At 37.6% G+C, this 21,995-nt stretch overlaps 1 protein-coding gene across 3 annotated transcripts in view; it reads left to right on the top strand.

Moving 5' to 3' along the window:
• The window catches only part of ACSL4 (acyl-CoA synthetase long chain family member 4), a 41,754-nt gene extending 20,002 nt beyond the window's left edge, over positions 1 to 21,752 (top strand). Inside the window, exons 3-17 of one of the 3 annotated variants that reach the window (XM_050901654.1) lie at positions 1,184 to 1,230; positions 4,549 to 5,066; positions 5,380 to 5,557; positions 7,368 to 7,477; positions 7,569 to 7,707; positions 9,158 to 9,308; positions 10,477 to 10,600; positions 11,396 to 11,467; positions 14,397 to 14,536; positions 15,005 to 15,177; positions 15,375 to 15,449; positions 15,668 to 15,859; positions 16,406 to 16,520; positions 17,247 to 17,404; positions 19,266 to 21,752. In XM_050901654.1, coding sequence (XP_050757611.1) covers positions 4,716 to 5,066; positions 5,380 to 5,557; positions 7,368 to 7,477; positions 7,569 to 7,707; positions 9,158 to 9,308; positions 10,477 to 10,600; positions 11,396 to 11,467; positions 14,397 to 14,536; positions 15,005 to 15,177; positions 15,375 to 15,449; positions 15,668 to 15,859; positions 16,406 to 16,520; positions 17,247 to 17,404; positions 19,266 to 19,423 — 2,136 coding nt within the window. In that variant the 5' untranslated portion in view covers positions 1,184 to 1,230; positions 4,549 to 4,715 and the 3' untranslated portion in view covers positions 19,424 to 21,752. The remainder of the gene's footprint in view (positions 1 to 1,183; positions 1,231 to 4,548; positions 5,067 to 5,379; positions 5,558 to 7,367; positions 7,478 to 7,568; positions 7,708 to 9,157; positions 9,309 to 10,476; positions 10,601 to 11,395; positions 11,468 to 14,396; positions 14,537 to 15,004; positions 15,178 to 15,374; positions 15,450 to 15,667; positions 15,860 to 16,405; positions 16,521 to 17,246; positions 17,405 to 19,265) is intronic. The other 2 variants (XM_050901656.1, XM_050901655.1) reach the window with 2 other exon arrangements.
• Positions 21,753 to 21,995: the final 243 nt, after the last annotated feature.

The raw sequence follows: 21,995 nt of genomic DNA, 5'->3' as shown, positions 1-21,995 counted from the left end.
TAACTGTTATACTTTAGTAATATGTAGTTGGCTTGCCTGGAAGGTATCCTTGATGGTGCATTGATGTGAGCATGGCATCACATCCTTTCTCTTAAAGTCTAATTAAACTTAAATAAGAGATTGAAGGCATAAGGTGTAATTTGAATAGCTAAGGTTGCCTTCTAACCAAATGGAATTGGTATGGAGGTACTTTTGCAAGTTCAGTATGTTAGTCTGTTATGCATTATATTTAAAATATGATAAATATTTATTGGGCAAGAGTTTGGGATGGTCCTGTTATGGATCAAAATCTTATACAGCCACATGCAAGTGCCAGTAACACTAAAAACATTATTGCACCTCTTATTTCATATTTCAAGAGAAAATGTTCGTAGGAGAATTTTGTAAGGGATGTTTAACACAGTTTCAGTCTGTAAAAACTGGTACATTGATTGATATCTTAGACTTATGGGGAAGGCTAATAAAATATAACTAGGTTAAACATCAGTTAAAAGCTTTCTGTATATAAAACCAAGTCGTCCAAGAGAACGATTATGCAGTAGACTTTTTGAAGCCATATCTGTATAGTTACAGATAGGCATCTTTTTTTTCACTGGTCATGGGACCAGTGAAGCCTCGCTGCCTACACAAGCATGCTCTTGTTCTGTAAACTCTCCTCTTACCTCAATACGCAAACTCTACTTCATGTTCCTTATGACTCTTTTGGGCAGTGTATGCTACGGATAGTCCTGAGTTAATGTTTCTACTAATACTCATCCATCAAGAAAGATAAAGGTCTTGTTGCTTCTGCCCTGAGATGGAAGAATGGACCACATGGAATCTGAAAGTCTCTTTCTTGCCCTCCCCCACCCCCTTTTTTTTTTTAATTTAATTAAGCTTCTGTTCATAGCTTTATTGAGAACATGTTTAAATGGGGGGGGGGGGTGTCCCATAAAAATTAAACTCTTTTTAAACTCTTTTTGGGTAGTTTTGTCTTTATCTGTACACTGTAGTTTGCAAGCTTAGTCTTTTCCAATAATATCATTGCTCTCCTCTTGTATGGGTAGCGTGTGCCACCTTTGTCTAAATTCATAGGCTATTCTTCTTCAGGGGCATTAGGGTAGAAATTCTAAATAGTCCTCCTTTCTGCAAGGCAAAAAAATTCCCAACCTCTAATACTTTCTTTTTTTCTGTTTTAATGTAGATCTAATTGACACTGAAAAAACCTCAGTGATTGCTGTCAGATACCTAGTAAGTATACCTGTGTGCATATGTGCGTGTGTGTGTGTCGATTTTTTATATGAATACGTTCAGAGGAAAAAGCCAAGTTTGTCTTTTCGGGACCTACTAAGTTTTTCCAACTGATATCTATTAAGAATTACAACTGATTTTTGTCACGATAGAAACATTTTAAATTACCACAAATATGTACAAATTAGCTAAGTTATCTGTTTTTATAAACACTTTTTAAAGTATTTCAAACAAATTGAAATTTCAAAATGAAAGAAACGCAACCTTTAACTTTTGCTAATGCGAACATTAGCGTAACTGGCTGCAAGTGTACGATGTGTGTTTGTACATGCACTTAAAATTCAAATGTTAAAAGTTATTTCAATGGGGTGTCAGTTTTAGGACAAAACAAACATTCTTTGCCACTAAGACCTTTTTATCATTACTTCATTATTTCAGGCAGTATTTTGAACATTCTGATGAGGTTTTTTAGCATGTTAGAAAGTTGTTCCAGTAAACTGTAAAAGATTTTAAGTTAGTGTTCAACACTGAATTGAGTTTTGTTGCTTAGTCAGCTTGAAGATCATCTCACATATAAAACCACATATTTCATGTGGATAATCATCAGGTTATTAGATGACATCAGTAGGATGTAATTTTTCAAACAGTCCTCTTTTCACACATAGTCTTACAAGCCATTCTGCAACCCAGTTCAGTTTTAAAGACTTAGTATTGATAATCAGTAATGAAATGTGAACTGGATATTGTGAAATACCTGTTCAAGCCATGACTGTACTGTTCTAACTCATTGTGTTATTTGCATCTCATCAGTGGTTAGATGACAAGAGGAGCAGGTCCCCATCATTTTAGATATGGTAAAAAAAGGGACAGCTCTTACCCCACAGACTTCAGTTCATTCGCTATTGCCCAGATGCAGTAAGAAAGAGTGGAAAATAGCAGTGGAAAGATGAGATAATTGCATAAGTATATATTAATAGATACATTAGTCAATACAGATTTAGTTAGTAGTAAGCAAATCAATGTGTGAAAATATGATCTTCAGTTCTTTGTATCTGTTGTAATAACATACACAGAAAATACTCCGAAAATTTTGTGGTGGTTCAGTGTTATACAAGCTGCTAAATAGCTTAAATATAATTTATAAAATTAATGTACAGGAGATTAAATTGAATGGAAAAGTTAAAGTAAATGTCTTTTTATAGTAGTGGTCAGTCCAGAACATTGGCTAAAGAATTTAAGTAAATATGAGCCCGTTCCTCTCCTCCCTCCCTAAATTAGTCAGTTCTCCATTATTAGCGAGTAGTTTTTTACCAGTAGGACTACTTCTGAAAAAGCTACTACTCAGCCTGAATAAAAGCTATAGTACTGTCTCATTATATTAAATTGTTTGCATTACTCCAACAAGTCTGCTTTTTTCTCCAAGTCATTGTCTCTGGTCATATGCTTTTTGTTGGAAGGTGAAGAGCAGTGAGGGTTCTCCATGGGGTTTATTTTGACACGTAGCATTCTGTCTAATCATGGGCATGCACTGAAGTTTTCTTACTGTAGTCTTAGCACTATGGCTGGCTTTTGTTTTAAATACAAGCTCAACTGCTGCTTTTGGAGCACTGAATTAACTGGAATGAAAATATCATACAAGATTTGTAATATAAACCCGTAAACCTTCATTTTAGAGAACTGGAGCTTAGGGAAGTAAAATGATCTCTCTTCTGCTGAGGTTTGACTGTTTGCTGAGCAGTTGATGAGGTTAACTAGAGCAGAATAAGCATATACGTTTTGAAAAGAATGTAGCATTCACTTTTTATAAAAAGAAATATGCAGAATACACTTTTTCTGAACAAGTCTGAGCTTAGTTTAGTACATTATACTATCATTCAATAGTAATTTTATTCTATAGATTTAATTTAAAAAATCAACGTGGTGATCCTTTTAAGTATCTGCAGATCTCTTAATCTTACATTAAATGCTGTTGATATGGCTACAACACAACTGCAGATGTTGGAATTCTTATTAAAAAAACCCAGCAACCTATTAATAGATTTCTGTTACGCTGTTAGTAGCAGTTGTCTTGTTTAACCTGAAATGTTAATTGTAGCCTCCCTCATCCCCTGAGGGTGGCAAATATGTTAATAAAGGTACATTTTGAGGTGTGCTCACGTTCTTTTAATTCTTGATGGAGCCCTGAAAATTTTCCTATTCTCATCCGTTCTGTTTATCAGATTCTGTCCATGAAAGGCTGGCGTTGCAATAAGCTAGTCAGCGTTGCTCACTCCCCTGTGTGTCTGAGGTACTGCTCTTTTGTCAGTGCACCTTTGCCTTTTATTTCTCCTGCTGTGTGCATCATTCATGATGTGTTTGCATGCCATGTTTGCGTGCCATCCAGATGAAGATAAGAGCCTATATCTTTTACGTGCCAATGCAGACTAGTTACAGACCAGTGGGCTAGCCACAACTGCGGTTTGCTATGATGCTTTTGTTTTTCTCCCACTCGCCTTCGGTCTTTATTCAGGCCCAGTTCTCCTTAATGAGGAAAGATTTCTGACGTGCAGACAACATCTTGCGAAATTGTGCTTTGTTTTAAATTGGATTAAATTGGTCAAATTGGATTCCATTTTCCATACCTGGAGTTCTGAAATGCATATATGGAAGTAGTTTTTGGAGGGGGAAAAGCGAATCTGTGTAATCCCTTTCCAAGAGTCTGACATTCATAGTTGAAAAGTAATAGATTAAAAATTCAGTTGCTGGGGCAAAGTTAATAAAGCAGTTTTGGAATATTATATAGTTTTTTAGATTACAACATGTAGACTTTTGAGGACTCTGTATCAAGATACATTTTAATTGGAATAGAAGTTGATAGAATATTCTGAAAAGCAGTAAAGAAATCTACTGTATCTTTTCTCTGTAGTACAAATGTTGAGGGGGAAACAACTGTTGACCTTTCGCGTAATTACGCAATCGTAGCATTGCTCAAGTAGCTTAAACACAATATTATGATGTGAAGGACAGACTTCATCTCAACAGCCCTGAACTATTCAAACAGAGATAGTGGGGAAAAGTCTTTGAAAAGTAAATATTTGTGGATGCAACAAACAAGTATGGAAAAGATTCCTCCTCTTCCGTCTTCAGAGCAGTACACTGCTGTATCATGCAGTGTACGTGCCTCTTAAATCAGTTACTTCAGTCTCCTTTGTCTTGATGCATTTGAAGTGAACTCTTAGAAGGACTAAAACTAATGGACTGACTGTAACATTACTAATTTAATTCTTTTTTCTTTTTTTTTCTTCCTGCTCTCTGCTTGGCTCTGGTCTTCACCCACAGGTGTCCACTGTTGGCTCTCAAAGGTTACTAAAATTTTAGCAGCTGCTCTGAAACAGAACTACCTAAGCTTCACTTACTGTTGCTTCTTCCTACACCATACTGCACTGCTGCTTTGCTCTTGCCTGCTTCAGAACACAATAAGAGATTTTCTTTTTTAAATACCTGCAATGAAACTTAGGCTGGAAGTATGCACTGTTCTCTTGCTGCCTGTGTACTTGTTAATATCTGTATACAGTATGCTTGTATTCATTCCATGGTATTTTCTTACCAATGCTAAGAAGAAAAAGGCTATGGCAAAACGTTTAAAAGCTAAACCCATCTCGGACAAACCTGGAAGCCCCTACCGTTCTGTCAGTCATCTTGACTCACTAGCAAACATAAACATTCCTGGAGCAGACACGTTGGACAAGCTGTTTGACCATGCTTTAGCAAAGTTTGGGAAGAAGGACTGTCTTGGGACCAGAGAAATACTGAGTGAAGAAAATGAAATGCAACCAAATGGAAAAGTGTTCAAAAAGGTAAAATTTACAATTTTGTACTTAATTCTGATTTTGTTTTGAGCTGCTTTGCATCTTGCCTCAACAATGGAGGTCTCCTTAGAGGTCTTCCTGAATCATCTTATGATATAAAACATCCATTTTATAGTAGTTAAAGAATAACAGAATACAGGATGCACTATTTATTCTGCTTCAAGAAAAATGAAAGCTTTTTTTTTTTCTTTTAATGAACGGCAGTGTGTGTGCTTATGGTGTTGTGCACCAACTCACATAAGCTTGTAGAGCTGTGCCAGCAGCTTCTTGTCATCACAATTGGTTTTTTTTTCCTCACCAGTTAATTTTAGGAACTTACAGATGGTTATCCTATGAAGAAGTAAATGAGAAAATGAATCGCTTGGGGAGTGGACTGACTGCCCTGGGACTAACCCCAAAGAGTACTGTTGTCATATTCTGTGAGACCCGAGCAGAATGGATGATTGTAGCTCTAACCTGCTTCAAGTACAACTTTCCTCGTGAGTGCTGAACTTGTTTACTTCTACTGTATTTTAGAATCATTTCTCAGCACTGGTTTGGCTGTTAGGTATTTTGAATCTGCCAGTCTTGTCATTGATGGTATAAGAATTTCATAAACTTACTCTGCCTGTGGTCTGATTCTTAGAAGTTTCCAGTCTATTCTATGCATTGCAGAGATCCCTAAAATTAACTTGCTCATACTTATGAGACTGTTTTTTCTGATTTTATTGTAGTAATGTTCTAGATGTTAGGATGACAGAACGGTACGGTTACTATTCAGGTTTTTTTTAAAATACTCTGAAGATGTCAGTAGTTCCGTTGCTTCCCCCAAAATGTGGAATGTTTTTATAGTCTTTTCTGTCTGTATCCTGACTTATGCATCCAAAACATGAAATGGTTATTAGAAGAGAGAAGAATGGTAATCAAAATCATATGGTAGTCTGAGGGTTTTTTGGTGATATTTTTAAGCTGCTCAAGTTCATTACAATTATGTATATGGGTTTTTTCTTTTTTTAGTTTTATTTAAGCTGTCAAAAATCTCTAATCTGACTTAATGCATACAGACTTCTCGGTGAAGTGGCAAAGGTTGCTATGCACTTACATGCCCGGTCTGCACACAACACACTATGACCCATACCTTATTTTTGTTGCCGCCTTATGTTTTTGCTTGCACTAGGCTGCCTCTTTTTGTTCCAGTATTAGTAGTAGCTGACTGTGCGAGGAGAAGGTCATACAGTAGAGTATGCAGAGAGGCTGTTAAAGGGCAATAATGGAAGAGCTGACATTGCTATTGAAGTAGGAGAGGATGGTTAACTGGGTCTTGATCCTCATACTTTGAGAGGCAGGAAGAATCAGCTATATAACATTACTCTTTTTGTCTCTTCCACATGAACCCTATTTCACAGAAATATTAAATTCCTTTAATGGTCTTTGGAGGTTACAGTTTGAGGTAGCAGACAATACTAAAGGAAGGTATTTTTTTCAATAGAGAGATGATGGGAAGAGGTAAACTCCTTGGTGCCTGTGAGGCACTTACTTAATGGCATCGCTGTAGCCAGTCAGGGTTAAAAATAATCTAGCAACATGAAAAACAGTCTGATTCCTTAGTCTGATTCTCTGCCTTGCCCCCATCAATAATTTCACAGGAGCAAGCAAAGTAGCTGACACTGCTGAAAGAGCTGCCTGTAGAAGTGCAGAGCTTTAAGCCGTGACTGGTGCCCCTGTGATGTTTAGAATGTCATCTCTTCCCCTGAGTTCTGGTTGCAAAGAGCTCAGGGGCAGAACATGTGTTCTCACTTGCTTACTGTGTGATTGCTTAGAGCATTATTGTTGGGTTTTGGTGGATCTCTCTGTTTTGATGATTTCTCTTCTTCTATAGAATAGACTAGACTATTTCAGTTGGAAGGGACCTACAACGATCATCTCGTCCAACTGCCTGACCAATTCAGGGCTGACCAAAAGTTAAAGCATGGTATTAAGGGCATTGTCCAAATGCCTCTTAAACACCGACAGGCTTGGGGCATCGACCGCCTCTCTAGGAAGCCTGTTCCAATGTTTGACCACCCTCTCGGGTAAAGAAATGCTTCCTATACAGCTGTCCTCCTCATTCCAGAGGTCTCTTGTGGCATAAAATTCTGATGCGGAAAAATTAAAAGCTGTTTTGTTTCCAAATTAGAAAATTCCCCATTAGGCTAATTTTTTCCCCCCGTGGTCCTCCCAGAATGCTTTCCAGCGAGCTAAAGCAAGAGCGTTTGCGTTTAGTATTACTTTAACATTTCTTTCACGTTCTCCCTCTCCTTACTGTAACAGTTGTTACGTTGTATGCCACCCTGGGTGAAGAGGCAGTAACCTACGGTCTCAATGAGTGTGGAGCATCATACCTGGTCACTAGTATAGAACTTCTTGAGAGCAAACTTAAGGTAATTTGGTACCAGCTTCACCTGCTTACAAGCAACCCTATAATAATTTTACAGTGCAGTCAGTGCTAAAAATTTCATTTCTCTTTTATAGACTGCATTGCCACAAGTCTCCTGTCTTAAACATATCATTTATGTGGACAAGAAGACTGTCAATAAGTCGGAATACCCTGAAAATGTGGAGATTCATAGTATGCAGACAGTAGAAGAGCTGGGAGCCAAACCAGAAAACTGTAAGTGAATCATTTCACAGAGAACTAATCAAGCAATGTTAACAGTGAAATCAGACCTAGGTTAAGAGAGATGTGTAGCAGAAAAACACCCACGCATGCAGGTTTCTAACACAAAGGCAGTGGCAGATTGCCAGTTCACCCTCTGGCTTCCTTTAAATAAACGGAAATTTTTTTTTTATCTCTGTTTATTGTCCTGCACCTTTCTTCAAGCGTCAGGTGTTTCAGGATAAAACTTTATTTTTAACTTCTAAACCATAACAATTTAATTTTAAGACTCCACCTTTGTTTTAGGAAGTGAAATAGAAACTGATGTAGTGTTCCGTTTTCTGCTACTCTTACCTTTTATTCATCTTATTTTCACTATTTTTCCTAAGAAAAGAGGAGAAAGCACTTGAGGCTTTTTTTTTTTTTGCTCGTTGGCTTGGAAATGTCTTTTTTCTTAACCGATCTGTAGCTAAAAAGCACCTTGGGCTAGAGGAATAACCATTATATCCCTTGCTATGTTGGGCAGCCAGGAGTGACTGTAAACACCTGCTTTAAGGAAGGAAAAACCAACCTTGATCATCTCTTTTCCTTAAATCAGCAGTCTGTGCTTAGCCAGATCTCCTCTCTCTTGAATAAAAGACGAGATAAACTGGCAAAGGAGCTTTTTGCAGGGAGGCACACATTCATTACAACTGCTTATCTTTGATCAGCTTAAGGTACAGCTACAAACCAGCAGTTACCTGAGGGGTGCTGTTTTGGGGTTTCTTCCCCTAAAACCCCTGCTTCCCTTGCAGACACTTCTGCTGCCTCTCTGGCTGTGAAAGCCATGAAAGCTAATAATTTTCACCCTAAGAATAAATGCCAAGGGATTAAAACAAAATCAAACGTCAAGTGTTGTAAGCTTACTGCTTTTCCACTGACTAGCAGCTTACCTGAGGAAGGTTCATTTAAAAAAAAAAAAAAAAAAAGGAAAAAAGAAAAAAGTTGTCTTAGCTCTACAACCTTAGCTTTGGAAGAGTGATTGACAGAAAAGCTGACTTGCAGCTTTTTGGGGTGTTGTGGGTTTTTTTGGTTTTGTTTTTTTCTCAACCTGTTGTTTCTCTCCAGCACTATATTTTTCCCCTTGACAGGCTTACTTGGTCTTCAGAAGGCTGCTTCTATGAAACTTTCAGTTGGCTATAAGACATAATGGCAAAAGTATCACCCAGATTGTGTAGATGCCCAAATACTGGTCATTCCTTTCAAAATCTGCCTTCCCTCACTTCCTCTTAAAACCAGACCACTACTCTTCATCACCGACTTCTGCATCCACCACTGACCACTTAGCAGCCCATCGTGCTTGCCTTTGCTGAGGCACCTGTTTCACACTGGTTGATTACAGATCTTTTCACATTGATTAATTACAGAAATAATGATTTAGAAAGTAGATAATAATCAATAACAATTTTTCTCCTGCATTTTGTAGCAAGCATTCTGCCAAGCAGACCTGTTCCTACAGACTTGGCTTTAGTAATGTACACCAGTGGCTCTACTGGGAGACCTAAAGGAGTGATGATGATGCATAAAAACTTAATAGCTGGAATGACGGGACAGTGCGAGAGAATACCTGGACTGGGGTAAGAAAGACTTAGTTGTCATGTGTACGGAGAGAGAAAACAGAACCTCCCAAAGTACTCAAGTTTATGGAAAGTCTGTTGCTGGCATCAGGTGTTATCAAATTTGTTCATTTTATTGTGAGCCCACTAATCTTCAATTTGTAAGAAATATATCTTGTGTTTGTGAACTTACCCTGTTGTTTGAAAAGGACGCCCTCCTAGCTCGTCTCACGTGCTGTTTCTACTTTTTTTTTATTATTATTACCCTTAGCTTTAAGTCTGCGATGGATTTTTGCACTCTTGTGCATCAGAAGATGCCACCAGATAAGGAGATTCCTCATCTAGTCAAACTTGGGAAATTTTTTTTAGATGTTTTCAGGCAGCTAGAATCACTGTAGGAAGTATGTCAGAACCTACCACGTCCATTGATCTAGAGACACCACTGTTGGATGGATAATGCACATGCTGCAGAATCTGCTCAAGTATGCTTCACTAAATGAGCATAAATAATAAATTGTGCATTAACGACAGTAAAACCAACTACAAGCACCCTCACACTAATATTTTGAGGAAATTTTTAATGAACGCGGGTGTGTTTGTCACTGCATTCACAAAGGGTTTAATAGCTGAAATAAGCTATGTTGCTAAACTCCTTTTGCGATGGGATATAAAACCAGTTCTGACGTGATGCTGAAAGCTTCTGTGAAGTGACAGCACTGAGTTTCTTGCTGAGAAATCTCAGAAATTATTTCCTGAAATAAGCCTCAGTACTTCAGTGATCAGCTCTCTTTCTACTAATATATTTTAGAAGGAGATGCTACGATGACTGTCAGGGATTTGTAAATCCTTGGTGATTATTTTAAAATATAGTGATTTCATCCTTAATTTTGTACCTGGGATGAAATCTCCCACAAGGAGGAGATAGCAGTGGAGCACTAAGGAATCTTTGAGTTTCCTAGAAAATAAGGCAAATCCTGTAGTTCATAGTGATTTCAGTAAGGTAGGATTGTCCCCATTTAGTTTATAAACTGTGGCTTGAAATCACACCCTTTTGCGTGCAGAAGAATAAGCCTCGCTTGTGATCCAAGTCTTTCAAAAAGTAGTAACTAAGCACACAATAAAACTGTTAAACAGTATTTTCAGTCCACTCGTGCATCCTTGTTAATTAGACAATCCTTTCCTTTCCTAGACCCAAGGATACTTACATTGGTTATTTGCCTCTGGCCCATGTATTAGAATTGACAGCAGAAATTTCTTGCATCACTTACGGCTGCAGGATTGGCTATTCCTCTCCACTCACACTATCGGATCAGGTGAGCGGCTGGGGGGGAGCAAAAGCAAACTTAAGCTTTTGCAGTCTGCGTTCTCCTTGCTTAGCTGTCCTCTTTCATTAAAGAAATGCTGACATATATGGCACACTTCAGAAATGTAATTTCTTTTTGTCAGAAAATGATGCAAATTAACTGGTGAACTATAGCAGCAGGTCATATCATATAAATTTTATTAAAACTTTACTTTTACAATACGTAGGAAATCTAAAAGAAAACCTAATAAATGCATATAGCATTATCCACTGGCTATCAGGATAAGAACAGCTGTTAATAGATTAGCTGAATGTAAGACTGTTTAAAGTGATTTTAAGTTTTTGGTCTCACTTTATCAGTTCCTTATCCAGTTATTGTAGATCATCTATTTAGCCCTTTGCCTTTTTCCATTGAACAATTAAGATAAATAAGAGCAAAGCAAGCTGGAAAAGAATGCTTCTGTATGTTTTGCTGGTATAGAGATTGCATCAGGCAAAAAAAACTCCCAGAGGAAGATGGAGGAGAAAGCAAGTACTAGGGGGAGGAGGTAAAAGAAAGATATACAAAGTGGACTTAACCAGGTTGGGCTTGTAAAACATCTAGTATTTTGGTTGAAATTGTTGTTAATCATTACTTTTTCCATCACAATGGGGAAAAAAATTTACACAGGAAATGTTTTTTGGAGGGACAGGGGAAAAGATTTAAACAAATGACATGCTAATATATCTCCCTCTTTTTTTAGTCCTTTTCTAAAGAGCTGCTTAGTTTTCAGCTTCATAAATTGACATTTTTTCCTTATTACAGTCAAGTAAAATTAAGAAGGGAAGCAAAGGAGACTGTACTGTACTGAAGCCTACACTGATGGCAGCTGTGCCTGTAAGTATGCAGAAGCAGATACGTTTAGGAAACAAATGATGCTTTCTATCTTGTTCATGCTAGAAAATCTCTATTTACTAACTTTTTTCTCTTCGTCTGTAAGTAACTGTCACTAATAGGAAAAAAGTAGAATATAGAAATTCCAGTTGTTATTGCTTGAACCGAGTGCTGATGCTGCAGATGAGCACAAGAATACATGTATGCTAAAGCCAAGACCCTTTTTGATCCAAAATCGTAAATGTGTTTTAATAGCTAGAAGTGATGTTTTACTGAGCTGCTGATACAACAGTAGGATACAAAAAGTCTTTGACATTCACAGTCTGAAACTCCTTTGTGCATAGGGAGAACACAGGGTGGCTTTGGCCAAGATGGACACTGTAAGGATATGGGCGTTTGGCCGAGTTACAGAACTTAGCAAGTTAACCTGCGCTGCCGTAGTTGTTGGGGTGCTCAATCTCAGCTGCTTGGCTCCAAGGTGACACTTAGGCTGAGTCTCTCGTGCTGTTCTTAGGGTAAGCAGGCCATGCTTAGTCTCCTCTTACAAGAAAAAATGATCAGGAGACTATAACTCCTATTGCTTCTGTAGCTTACGTTGGTCTTTGGGTGACCAGGCTTCTGCATTCCATAAGATCTTAGCGCTATCCGAAAAATACACAAACGTTTGTGTCTTCCTAATGCAAAAACCTTCCTCGTATGTCCTGGAATCGCATCTGCTGCTTTTATGATCGTATCCCATCACATGTGGCTCATAAGACTGGTAGCACCAGCTTTTGCCACATGGTGGTGATGGGTGAATAGGAGGATTTAATCTCATTTAAGAATAGTGAGTTTTGGTTGGATTTGGTTGTTCTGCAGCATATTTTGGGAACAGCCAAGAGTTTTTAAAATCAATTATTCACTTGCATTTTTTGTTTTATAAAATAATAATCATATATATAGGCTTGGTCTTTTTCTTAATTAACCGAGTGAAAATTAATATGTCTGAGAATCCCAGCTTTTTGGAAAATATCCATTTAAATTTATTTCCTGGGGAAAATTCAAATGCTAGACTACTGGCAAAAACAGTGTAAATTTTAAATACAGTCATAATCCCTCTTGGAAGGACCGTATTTCATGCACGTGCCAAAAAAAAAAAAGTCCATGCAGACAGCTTCATATGAATTAACTGCAGAACAGTGATAATGCTGAACCCCACCTAAATATCTTGATTCTACAGACTTACAAAGAAGTTAGCAGAGAAAAAATAAAATTGAAGCTGATCCATTTTCAGTTGATAGCGTACAGGATCTAGAGTTCAACAATCTACAGCAAAGAGCAAAAACCTTCAGAAAACCCTAGTAGGAACAACACTCAAGTAACATCATCTAATAAATATTTCTCTCCCTAGAACTATTGTCTTGGTTTTATTGTCAAAACGTCATAACGTCACCAGTGATTAGAACATACAAGAAATGAGATGGAAAATAATTCTAACAGAATCCAGAGACGCAAATATTTCCAAATATTTGATTCAATCAGAACATTGTAATAAGGGTTAATAGTTCCTTCCAGCCTTTGCAATTCTGAATACCTTGTCACGCTTCTGTAGTCTTTCCAAAAAGCTACAATTAATTCTGCTTTAAGATATTTGTCTGGCTTTTGGAAATATTAGATTATATTCTGCAGGTAGACTGGGCTGAAAAGAGTGTACAGTTTTTCTGAACTTCTAGTTTGTCTAAATCCCAATCATGAAGATTTGAAGGAAGTAATCAAAAACACTTATGAGAGTGGTTTCTAATAAGTCTTTAATATTTCGATCTCTGATATTTCCATTTTCATAGCTTTCTTTTCAATTTTAATTTGACTTTTGTTAGAAAGCACGTAAATACTTCCAAGCATTGTGCTCTGTAACAAACTTGAAGGAGCCAATCCTTAAACTTCTGTTAAATACTTCACCGCTCTGAATACTATTTATTTTAAGTTCTGTGTATTTTAGTGATCATAAGCTTGTTAATTTAATGGAAATTAATTTCTCTCCTGTGACAGAATTGTGGGGTTTTTTTGTCGGGTAACTAGAATTACTGCAACCACCTTGCTTTGAAAGTTGAAAAACTTCTCTTGGAAAAGGAAGTGGTGAAATGAAATATCTTGGTTCATTCCCTTGAGCTTGCCAGTTGCCGTGGATAAAGCACGGCATCAGGACTCCTAAGCACGATAAATCTTGCATGGCATATACCAACCTTTAGCAAAGAGATTTAGCTAAACTTGAATTCAAAATTTTCTAAATCAGTTTGTCACGTGAAGTAGAGGTTAAGGTGTTATCGATACTGTAAGCCATATAACATAGCAAGTTTTCTCACACTATGGCGTGTTACCCAAGATGTGTAGCTGTGGTCGATAGAGAAGACATCTTCAGAATGGGGGGTGGAAAGTATTTTAAAGCCACGTCTGAGGTTTAGAAAGCTGTCTGTAGAAATGCAGGGGGTACTATGAAATACTGCAGTATGCCTGAAGACCTGCAGTGGTTACTCAACTACTGGCCCTTGACTTACCTGTCTGCCTAATTCAAGGCAAGTTTTCTAATACGAGGTATGTACTACAGTGTGAGGGCTCTTCCTCTCTAGTGATACTGGTGCGAGGAGAAAAAAGAGAATGGAGAAAAGTAAGGCTAAGTCACTATTTTCTACTGCATTTTCGATACTTCATGCCACCCATTTCAAATAGCTCTAAGCTGCTATGGTCTATAAATTGACTGATTGATCACACATTAAAAGCATTACAGTTATGCATTGCCTAACCAATGATGCCGACATTTTCACTCTTACTGTATTATCTGTTTTAAAGGAAGAATAACAGCAGGTTTTTATTTTATTTTTAACATGGAATTTAATTTACACATGCTAGTCTATTCTATGTGGTAATTTTCCTTGGTTTTTTTAACACTTTGTAGGAAATAATGGACAGAATTTATAAAAATGTCATGAGTAAAGTTCAAGAGATGAACTACATTCAGAGAACTCTGTTCAAGATAGGCTATGACTACAAATTGGAACAAATCAAGAGAGGATACGATGCACCTCTGTGTAACGTGTAAGTATAATTCACGGTCCAAGTGTATGTTTTTCCTTGTGATTTGTTAAGACAGTCTAGAAGAATAATCATCTAAGCTATCTGACATCAGACAATTCTCATCCAACATGCAAATATCATCTAATCACTAACTGAAATAATCCAGGTTCTTACTGGAAATGGATAAGATATTTAATGGTAAGAATGACTAATCTTCAGAACAGATGACTAGTTAGTTTTCATTGGATTGCTTTTTTTAGTAATAAAATTGGAATGTTTGCTTAGTTGAGTTACAGGAATTCTGCCATCGTCAAGTGTTACACAAGAGGTAATGTTTTTGATTATCCCTGCTGTCCACTAAAATCTGTGAATGACTAAGTTAATTTTTAAGGTGTTCCAGATGGAAAGGAAGAAGAAGGTTTGTGTCTTTTTCTTTTTATAGAAGTGAGCTGAGTGAATGATTTTTAATGCTTTTTTCCTTCTTTCAAGACTACTGTTTAAAAAAGTAAAGGCACTACTGGGAGGGAATGTCCGTATGATGCTGTCTGGAGGAGCACCACTCTCGCCTCAAACACAAAGATTCATGAACATCTGTTTTTGCTGTCCTGTTGGTCAAGGCTATGGGCTAACAGAAACATGTGGAGCTGGAACAATTACAGAAGGTAGTTAAAATGCTTCTGGAAATACATAATTTAAGATACAGATATATGAGGGTTTGGTCGTTTTTTTGTAAAGTCAGAATAGCTGTAGTTCTTAACTGCAGTAAAGTAACCTGAGATAAGCTACTGCCTTATTTATCATTTGAGTTTATATTTCAGATTACAAAAATCTTTGTCTTCTTCCTTGTTCTCTCCCTAAGTTGCTGATTACAGCACCGGCAGAGTTGGAGCTCCTCTTATTTGTTGTGAAATAAAATTGAGAGACTGGCAAGAAGGTGAGAGTATTAAATGTTTTGATTTCGGAGTAACTAATTGAACCACTGCTTAGCTGGTTTCTTTGCCTATCTGCTTAGCTAGGTGTAGCATATGAAGTCATTGTTCTTTAATAATCATCAGTTTAATGCATTAACTTCAGCTTGAAGTTTCAAAATATTTTCTTGGTAGCAGAATATATAAGTTAAAAATAATTGTGTGTGGATTTTCTTGTTTTCAGGGGGCTATACTAATAAAGACAAGCCTAACCCTAGAGGAGAAATCATAATTGGTGGACCTAATGTTTCAATGGGATATTTTAAAAACGAAGAGAAGACAACAGAAGAGTTCTCCATTGATGAGAACGGTCAGAGATGGTTCTGTACAGGAGATATAGGGGAATTTCATCCGGATGGGTGTCTGCAGATCATAGGTTGGCCTCAATTTTTGATATCTTAATAAATTGCAAGATCTTCACTAAACATAATTATAAGCATGCTATTAATCCTGTTGGCTTTGCCAGGGCTAATCTACTTAAGGTTACCTGCTTGCAGAATCACCGTGTAGAACACATTCTCAGAAGTCCTCACAGCTGTAGGAAAATTTTGGAAGTGATGCCCTTTCCTGTGACACTATCACTATCTAAATGTAGCACATGGACTTTAAAGAATAAATGTAAGATTAATTTTTGGTATTAATTACAAAGCTTTAAAACCAGAGCCCCCATCACTTTCATACAAGTTGCGTGACAGGAAGCGTAGTGCTATATATAAAGGCTTCTGTAAAAGAGTTTAAAGTTGGCAGAATATGTACATGCTATTAGCTGCTTTAAAATTTTAATAAGATGCTTTAATTCATGTTTATTAAGAATCTTGCATAGCATTGCACAACATACATATATAGTGGCTCTGCAAATGAGTCTGTGGAAATGCAAAAGTTTAAATGGAACAAGGTTTTTTTTTTTTCCCTTGACTCCTAGATCGTAAGAAAGATTTGGTAAAGCTACAAGCAGGAGAATATGTATCTCTGGGCAAAGTAGAGGCAGCACTGAAGAACTGTCCATTGATTGACAATATCTGTGCTTATGCCAAAAGGTAAGAGTGGTATTAATTTAGAAACTCCATTTTGGGTAAACATGACACATAGGCTCTGACCCACTTCTCTGATGATACGCTATAGTTTTCCATGGTTTCCATTGAACAACCCCCCTACCAGAGTGCAAGTTATAAACAGCATCTCTGAAGCAGCACAGCTGCCCAGATTCCCTAAAACCTGAAGAAATGACCTACGTGTTTCTGTTGGCATTTCTCCTATCCTAATACACTCCAGTTCCTTCCCATCCCTTCCCCAAACAGGTATCATTATATTTAGCATGTGTTTTGGCTTTCTGTCAGAATACCAGAGAAAAGTTAATCTGGACACTCTGCACCTGATCCAAAGCTCTCCACTGAGTTTTGGAAATAGTCCCGGTCTCTCCTCTCCCTCCCCTCAACTTAAACACACTACATAAAGGGAAGCGGAAGAGAACTAGCTAAACACCGGCTGTAGCTGGGAAGCTAAACTGAGATGTGCACTCGTGAAATCACAGCAAAGCATGATACCGATCAAACCTAACGTTGTAAAACAACTTAGAATACCTTTGATAAGTCATCAGTTGTGAAGACTTAACGTACAAGAAGGATTCTGTATGGGGGAATAACTGCAGTTCAAAAAGCCCTGTGGATCTGTGTACCTAACATCAAGTAAGCATTTTATGCCCTGAAATGGAAGTCTCAACTGTTTGGATCTCTTTCCTTCCTTCTCTTGCTATCCTGTGGTAGCGACCAGTCTTACGTGATCAGTTTTGTGGTTCCTAATCAGAAGAAGCTGATGGCATTAGCTGAGCAGAAAGGCATCAGTGGAACCTGGGTAGATATTTGTAACAATCCTACAATGGAAGCTGAAATACTGCAAGAGATTAAAGAAGTGGCAGACAAGAGTAAGTAAAGCAGCATATTGTGCTAGCCAATCTCATGGTGCTTATCCAGCAAAAATTTTGTTACCCTCACTACCTGCTCTTCCTCCTTCCTGTTGCCTCTGTATCTGCCAAAACTTAATAGTTTAATCAGAGGCAAAGACCACATCAAATTGTTGCCTGTTATCCCAGGAACTGGTCGTATTACCTACTTTATCTTTTTTTATTTTCTAAAAAAATCTGAGATTTTTTTTTCAACTAAATTCTGGAGACAGGTTGCCTGTCTAATACAGTTAAAGTCCGAAAGAGCTGTTAATTTGGAAAGAAAGTTACAAGACATTTGCTGGTAAGAAAACTAGTTAAGCAAGAGATTTCCAAGCTTTTTTCCCATGCAACTTTGTCCCCTACAGCTTTGAACAACCACGATCCTTGTGGTTGCAATGGCTTAAAAGCCTGCTATTGCTTGCTGTGGTACTGAATGATCAAAGGTGTCATCAGTCCTTTATGGGGCCAAAAAATTAACAAACTAACTGGGGGAAAAAAGTCTCTAAAGCACTTGGCACCTCATACAAGGAAGCAGTAAAACTGGACTTAAGCACACGCTAAGCACTGCCTCTTGAACTTCAGAGGGGAGAATCTGCCTTTTGAAACCGAGAAAACAAGAATGAAAGGCACTATTAAGTCTTGCCTTTAAAAAAAACAAATCAATCCGTAGGTCTCAGACTTGGGTTTAAACATTTTAATCCGGGTTTTTCCATCATGAACTAGGCAAATTACTCTCTAGAAGGTAGAAAGAATGTATAACAAAAGATTTTGAATAAATAAAGCTATATGGATAGTAATCTACCATTGAGACACAACTAATTTATTTGAAACTTTTTTCCCAAAGCTATTTTAAAGAGATCGTTCTCACTTTTAGCGGAACATGACGTGCCTTCATCACGAGCAGGCATCTCTCGTAATAAGATGAAACAGTACATTACAATACCAGGTTGAAGTTAGAGAGACAGAAGAGCTCCTGGGGACAGACTCCAGCCAGAGATCCCAACTGTCCTACATTTGCTGCCGCCTAGGGGCTGCACTGCCTCGAGTTGTCCCAGACATTCAGCTACAAGTCTATGGATGCGGGATCCTCTCACAGGCCTACAGGCAGGAGCTGATAGCAAAGTCCAAGCATTGCACACATGCAGCAGCTCCCTGCCCTGTTCCCGACGTCCCTGCCCTTCTCCCTGAAGCGGTTACCTGCCTCCTCCCCTGCTTACCCCTCTTTGGCCTACGGCCTGGGCAAGGGATGGAAGCGGCTTTGGTTGCGATGAGGCTGTGCATGTGCCAAGCCACTGCTTCCAGCTGAAGGGAAAATAAGTGACTAACGTAACAAAAATACAGAGAAGTCCCCTTGTTTTGAACTCTCAACAAACTCTTAGGAAGGAAAAATTTGGGAAAGAATCATTCAACCATGGAAAGTATAGAAGTACTTCATTCTAATTTAAATATGAAGCACATCTGACTAGTCTGAGTTAATCTAGTTATTCCTACATTCCTATAATAAAGATACGACTGTAGATTTCAGTGTATGCTCTTGTGACAGTAGTCTCAGATCTTCAGGCTACATACTCATTTGTTGCAAGCTTTAGATTTTACCCTGTCACATCCAATACAAGCTCTAAGTACAGTGTGGTATTGGCATATTTGCATACGAACCAGCACTCAGCATTGGTACAAGATTAAATTTGCTTGTGGCCCTTCTGTAAGGTTACTTCATTAAGTAGGACACCGTATTATACAAGCTACAAGGTGGTCACCTGAGATTTTTAGGTAGCATGAATTAGTATTTCTTTTGGCTACGTAATCATAGTCATGCTTTTGTTTGTTCTTGTCCCTGCAGTGAAATTAGAAAGGTTTGAAATACCCATCAAAGTACGGTTAAGCCCTGAACCATGGACCCCAGAGACTGGGTTAGTAACAGATGCTTTCAAGCTGAAAAGGAAAGAACTGAAAAACCATTACCTCAACGACATCGAAAGAATGTACGGAGGCAAATAAACAAGTTATGTTGACCAGACAGTTGTGCAGATGGTTCCTTCTCATGCCTCAAGTTTGGATGTCTGTGTATACTGTAGATATCACACGTTCAGAAAATATACCAAATGGATGAATGTTTCTATAGTCTCTATTGAGTACAACGGAGAATATCTCAGACTCCAAATTCTTAATCATTAGCAGATTAGACACCGATAGTCTTCATAGAGTTCCATGTGATCATCTCCAGTTTTGAGACAGACATCATTATGTGAAGCAGCATGACCAGTTAATTTTATTATTATTGTTTCTCTAGCATATTCAGACTGCTTGCAACTTCTCTTTAATTCATTCTGAAGTCCTGCCTATATTTCAAAGAGAAAAATTAATGTAATTGTGATGATTCTTCTGTCATAGTAAGATACTTAATGAGGGAGGAAAAAAAGAGTATTTAAAGTCTACCCTTCTCCATTTAAAAATGAAAACAAGATGACAACATTAGTCAAGAACTTGCTAGAGATCACTAATAATGCACTGCTTGAGAATGGATGGATTCTTCTGCACATCAGTTAGTATCTTGAATATTTACAGTGCCTAAAAAGGAATATAAAGTACACTTACTGAAATAAAGGTGAACTGAAAAGCTTTCTAAAAGCAAGTTGTTTGAAATTTCATTCAAGAGCATTGAATTAACTATTTCAACTTCCAACTCACCAAATACGTTTTTACTTGCCACTGGATTTTAATTCAAGCAGAGCTTTCCACTGGGACACACAGCATAAAAGAAAACAAAAGACTTGCGCTGCTACAGGAGGTGCTGATGAGAAATCATCACCTGAATGCAGAATGCAAAACTTGCATCTTGGCTGGCAAACAACAGTGAGATTGATGGGCAGTTGTCTCTAAGCGGATTTGAAACTCAAAGGAGTTTTGGGTTCTGGTTTTTTTGAGGGGTTTTGTTTTTAAGGCACTGATCCTCTAGACCTTCACATACATGTGAGTAATGGTACAGGTTACCTGTGTGTAATTTAGAGGATCAGGGTCTAACTGTCTGTATTCACTTATGGAAAGGTATTTCCGTTCACCTTTTAGATACGGTAAGCATAACAAGGCAACCAGAAGCCAACGGTATTTTCCCCATGTAGTCTTGTCTTGCTTACGGAAAAGTAGTTTGTGACCAGGGAATCTTTGTTTTCTGGAACTTGTAAAAAGGGACAAATCACTCTTTGCAGAAATTGATTATAAAAATATTCTCTTATTAACTGGAAGTCATAGATGTGAAGAAGTGGGAAGATATAATTTAATAATAGTTCATCATTTTGTGCGCAGAATCCTGTACTGTGTCTTCTTTTGACTTGTAACTGAGCTCCTGCATCCCTCCTAGCTCTTCACACTTGAACCATAAATGCTGTAAAAAGTGGAGGCTCTTGATACTGTTCTACTTTGCACTTTCTTAATCGTTTTATATATGTTGCTTACATTTTTGTACAGCTGTGGCCCTCAACTGCTATATATTACAAATTCATTTTAAAGTATTTATATATTTCTATTCATAATATTTGTGTTGTGTATATGATGGTTAAAAAGAAAAATTATTTGGTATTGTCACTGTACAGAAAGTAAAAGATTTTGTACGATGCTTCTCTTGGACACACTAGCTTGCAATTTCAGGGCAAGTTTTTCCTTTATTGCATGTATGTGTATTTTTCTTCTTTCCAGTTCAAACAGATTTTGGCAAAAATAAATCATGGCTATATACTCATTAACTAAACCAACCCTTCTCCTTGGGACCAACTTAAAAATTCCCCTTGCATAACTTTCTCTGGCCAGTCCAGAACACTGCCCGCTCATCTTCCAAGAGCCCCGAGGGGGAAGTCTGGTTTATAAAGCTGACTGTATCTAGTTGTGCATGGAACTACAACGGTCACTAAAAGGAACGAGGAAATGAGTTTTCTAAAAAAGAAAAAAAAAATTTGAGACACATACAGTTGGTTTATGACAACAGGAAATACTTCCCAGATCAGCAGCAACTTTTTAAATGACTCAATCCTGGAGCCACGTTACCAGTTTTTCCATGTTTAAAATTGGTCACTATGAAATAGCCTTTAGTCAGCCTGTTAACATCACAAAAGTTAACTACATATAAGAAAGTTACTTGCACTTGAGTCTGTCAGCAGGTTGTATGATTTTATTTTTTTTTTTAAACCGTGAATGTATTTATATGAAATGTATTTTACCTAGACTGCAGGTATCTTCCGTGTCTTAGCTGACTGAGGATTGCTATTTTCAATATATATACACATACACAATGTTAACATTTCAAAAGTGGAATACAATTTAAATGGTTCAACAAGTTTTTGTTCTGAAAGATCTTTATGTATTGCACAAGTTGTCTCTAGTTACTGTTCAGCGCCTCACATTCTCTCTGAAACTGGGCATACCTTGGAAGAACGTCTCAAAAGCAGCAGCAGCAAGTGTGTGCTACAGATGATGAAAACAAAGCCTAGAGTGGGCCTAGTTTTAAGGAATTAACTAAATGTGGATGTGCTGCAAAAGACAGTTTGCTACACATCAGCTTTTCAAGCATTTTTGCAGA

This window comes from Gymnogyps californianus, chromosome 9 (assembly GCF_018139145.2).
Source record: "Gymnogyps californianus isolate 813 chromosome 9, ASM1813914v2, whole genome shotgun sequence".
Classification (NCBI taxonomy): Eukaryota; Metazoa; Chordata; class Aves; order Accipitriformes; family Cathartidae; genus Gymnogyps; species Gymnogyps californianus.
This window is presented reverse-complemented; position numbering and strand designations above follow the sequence as displayed.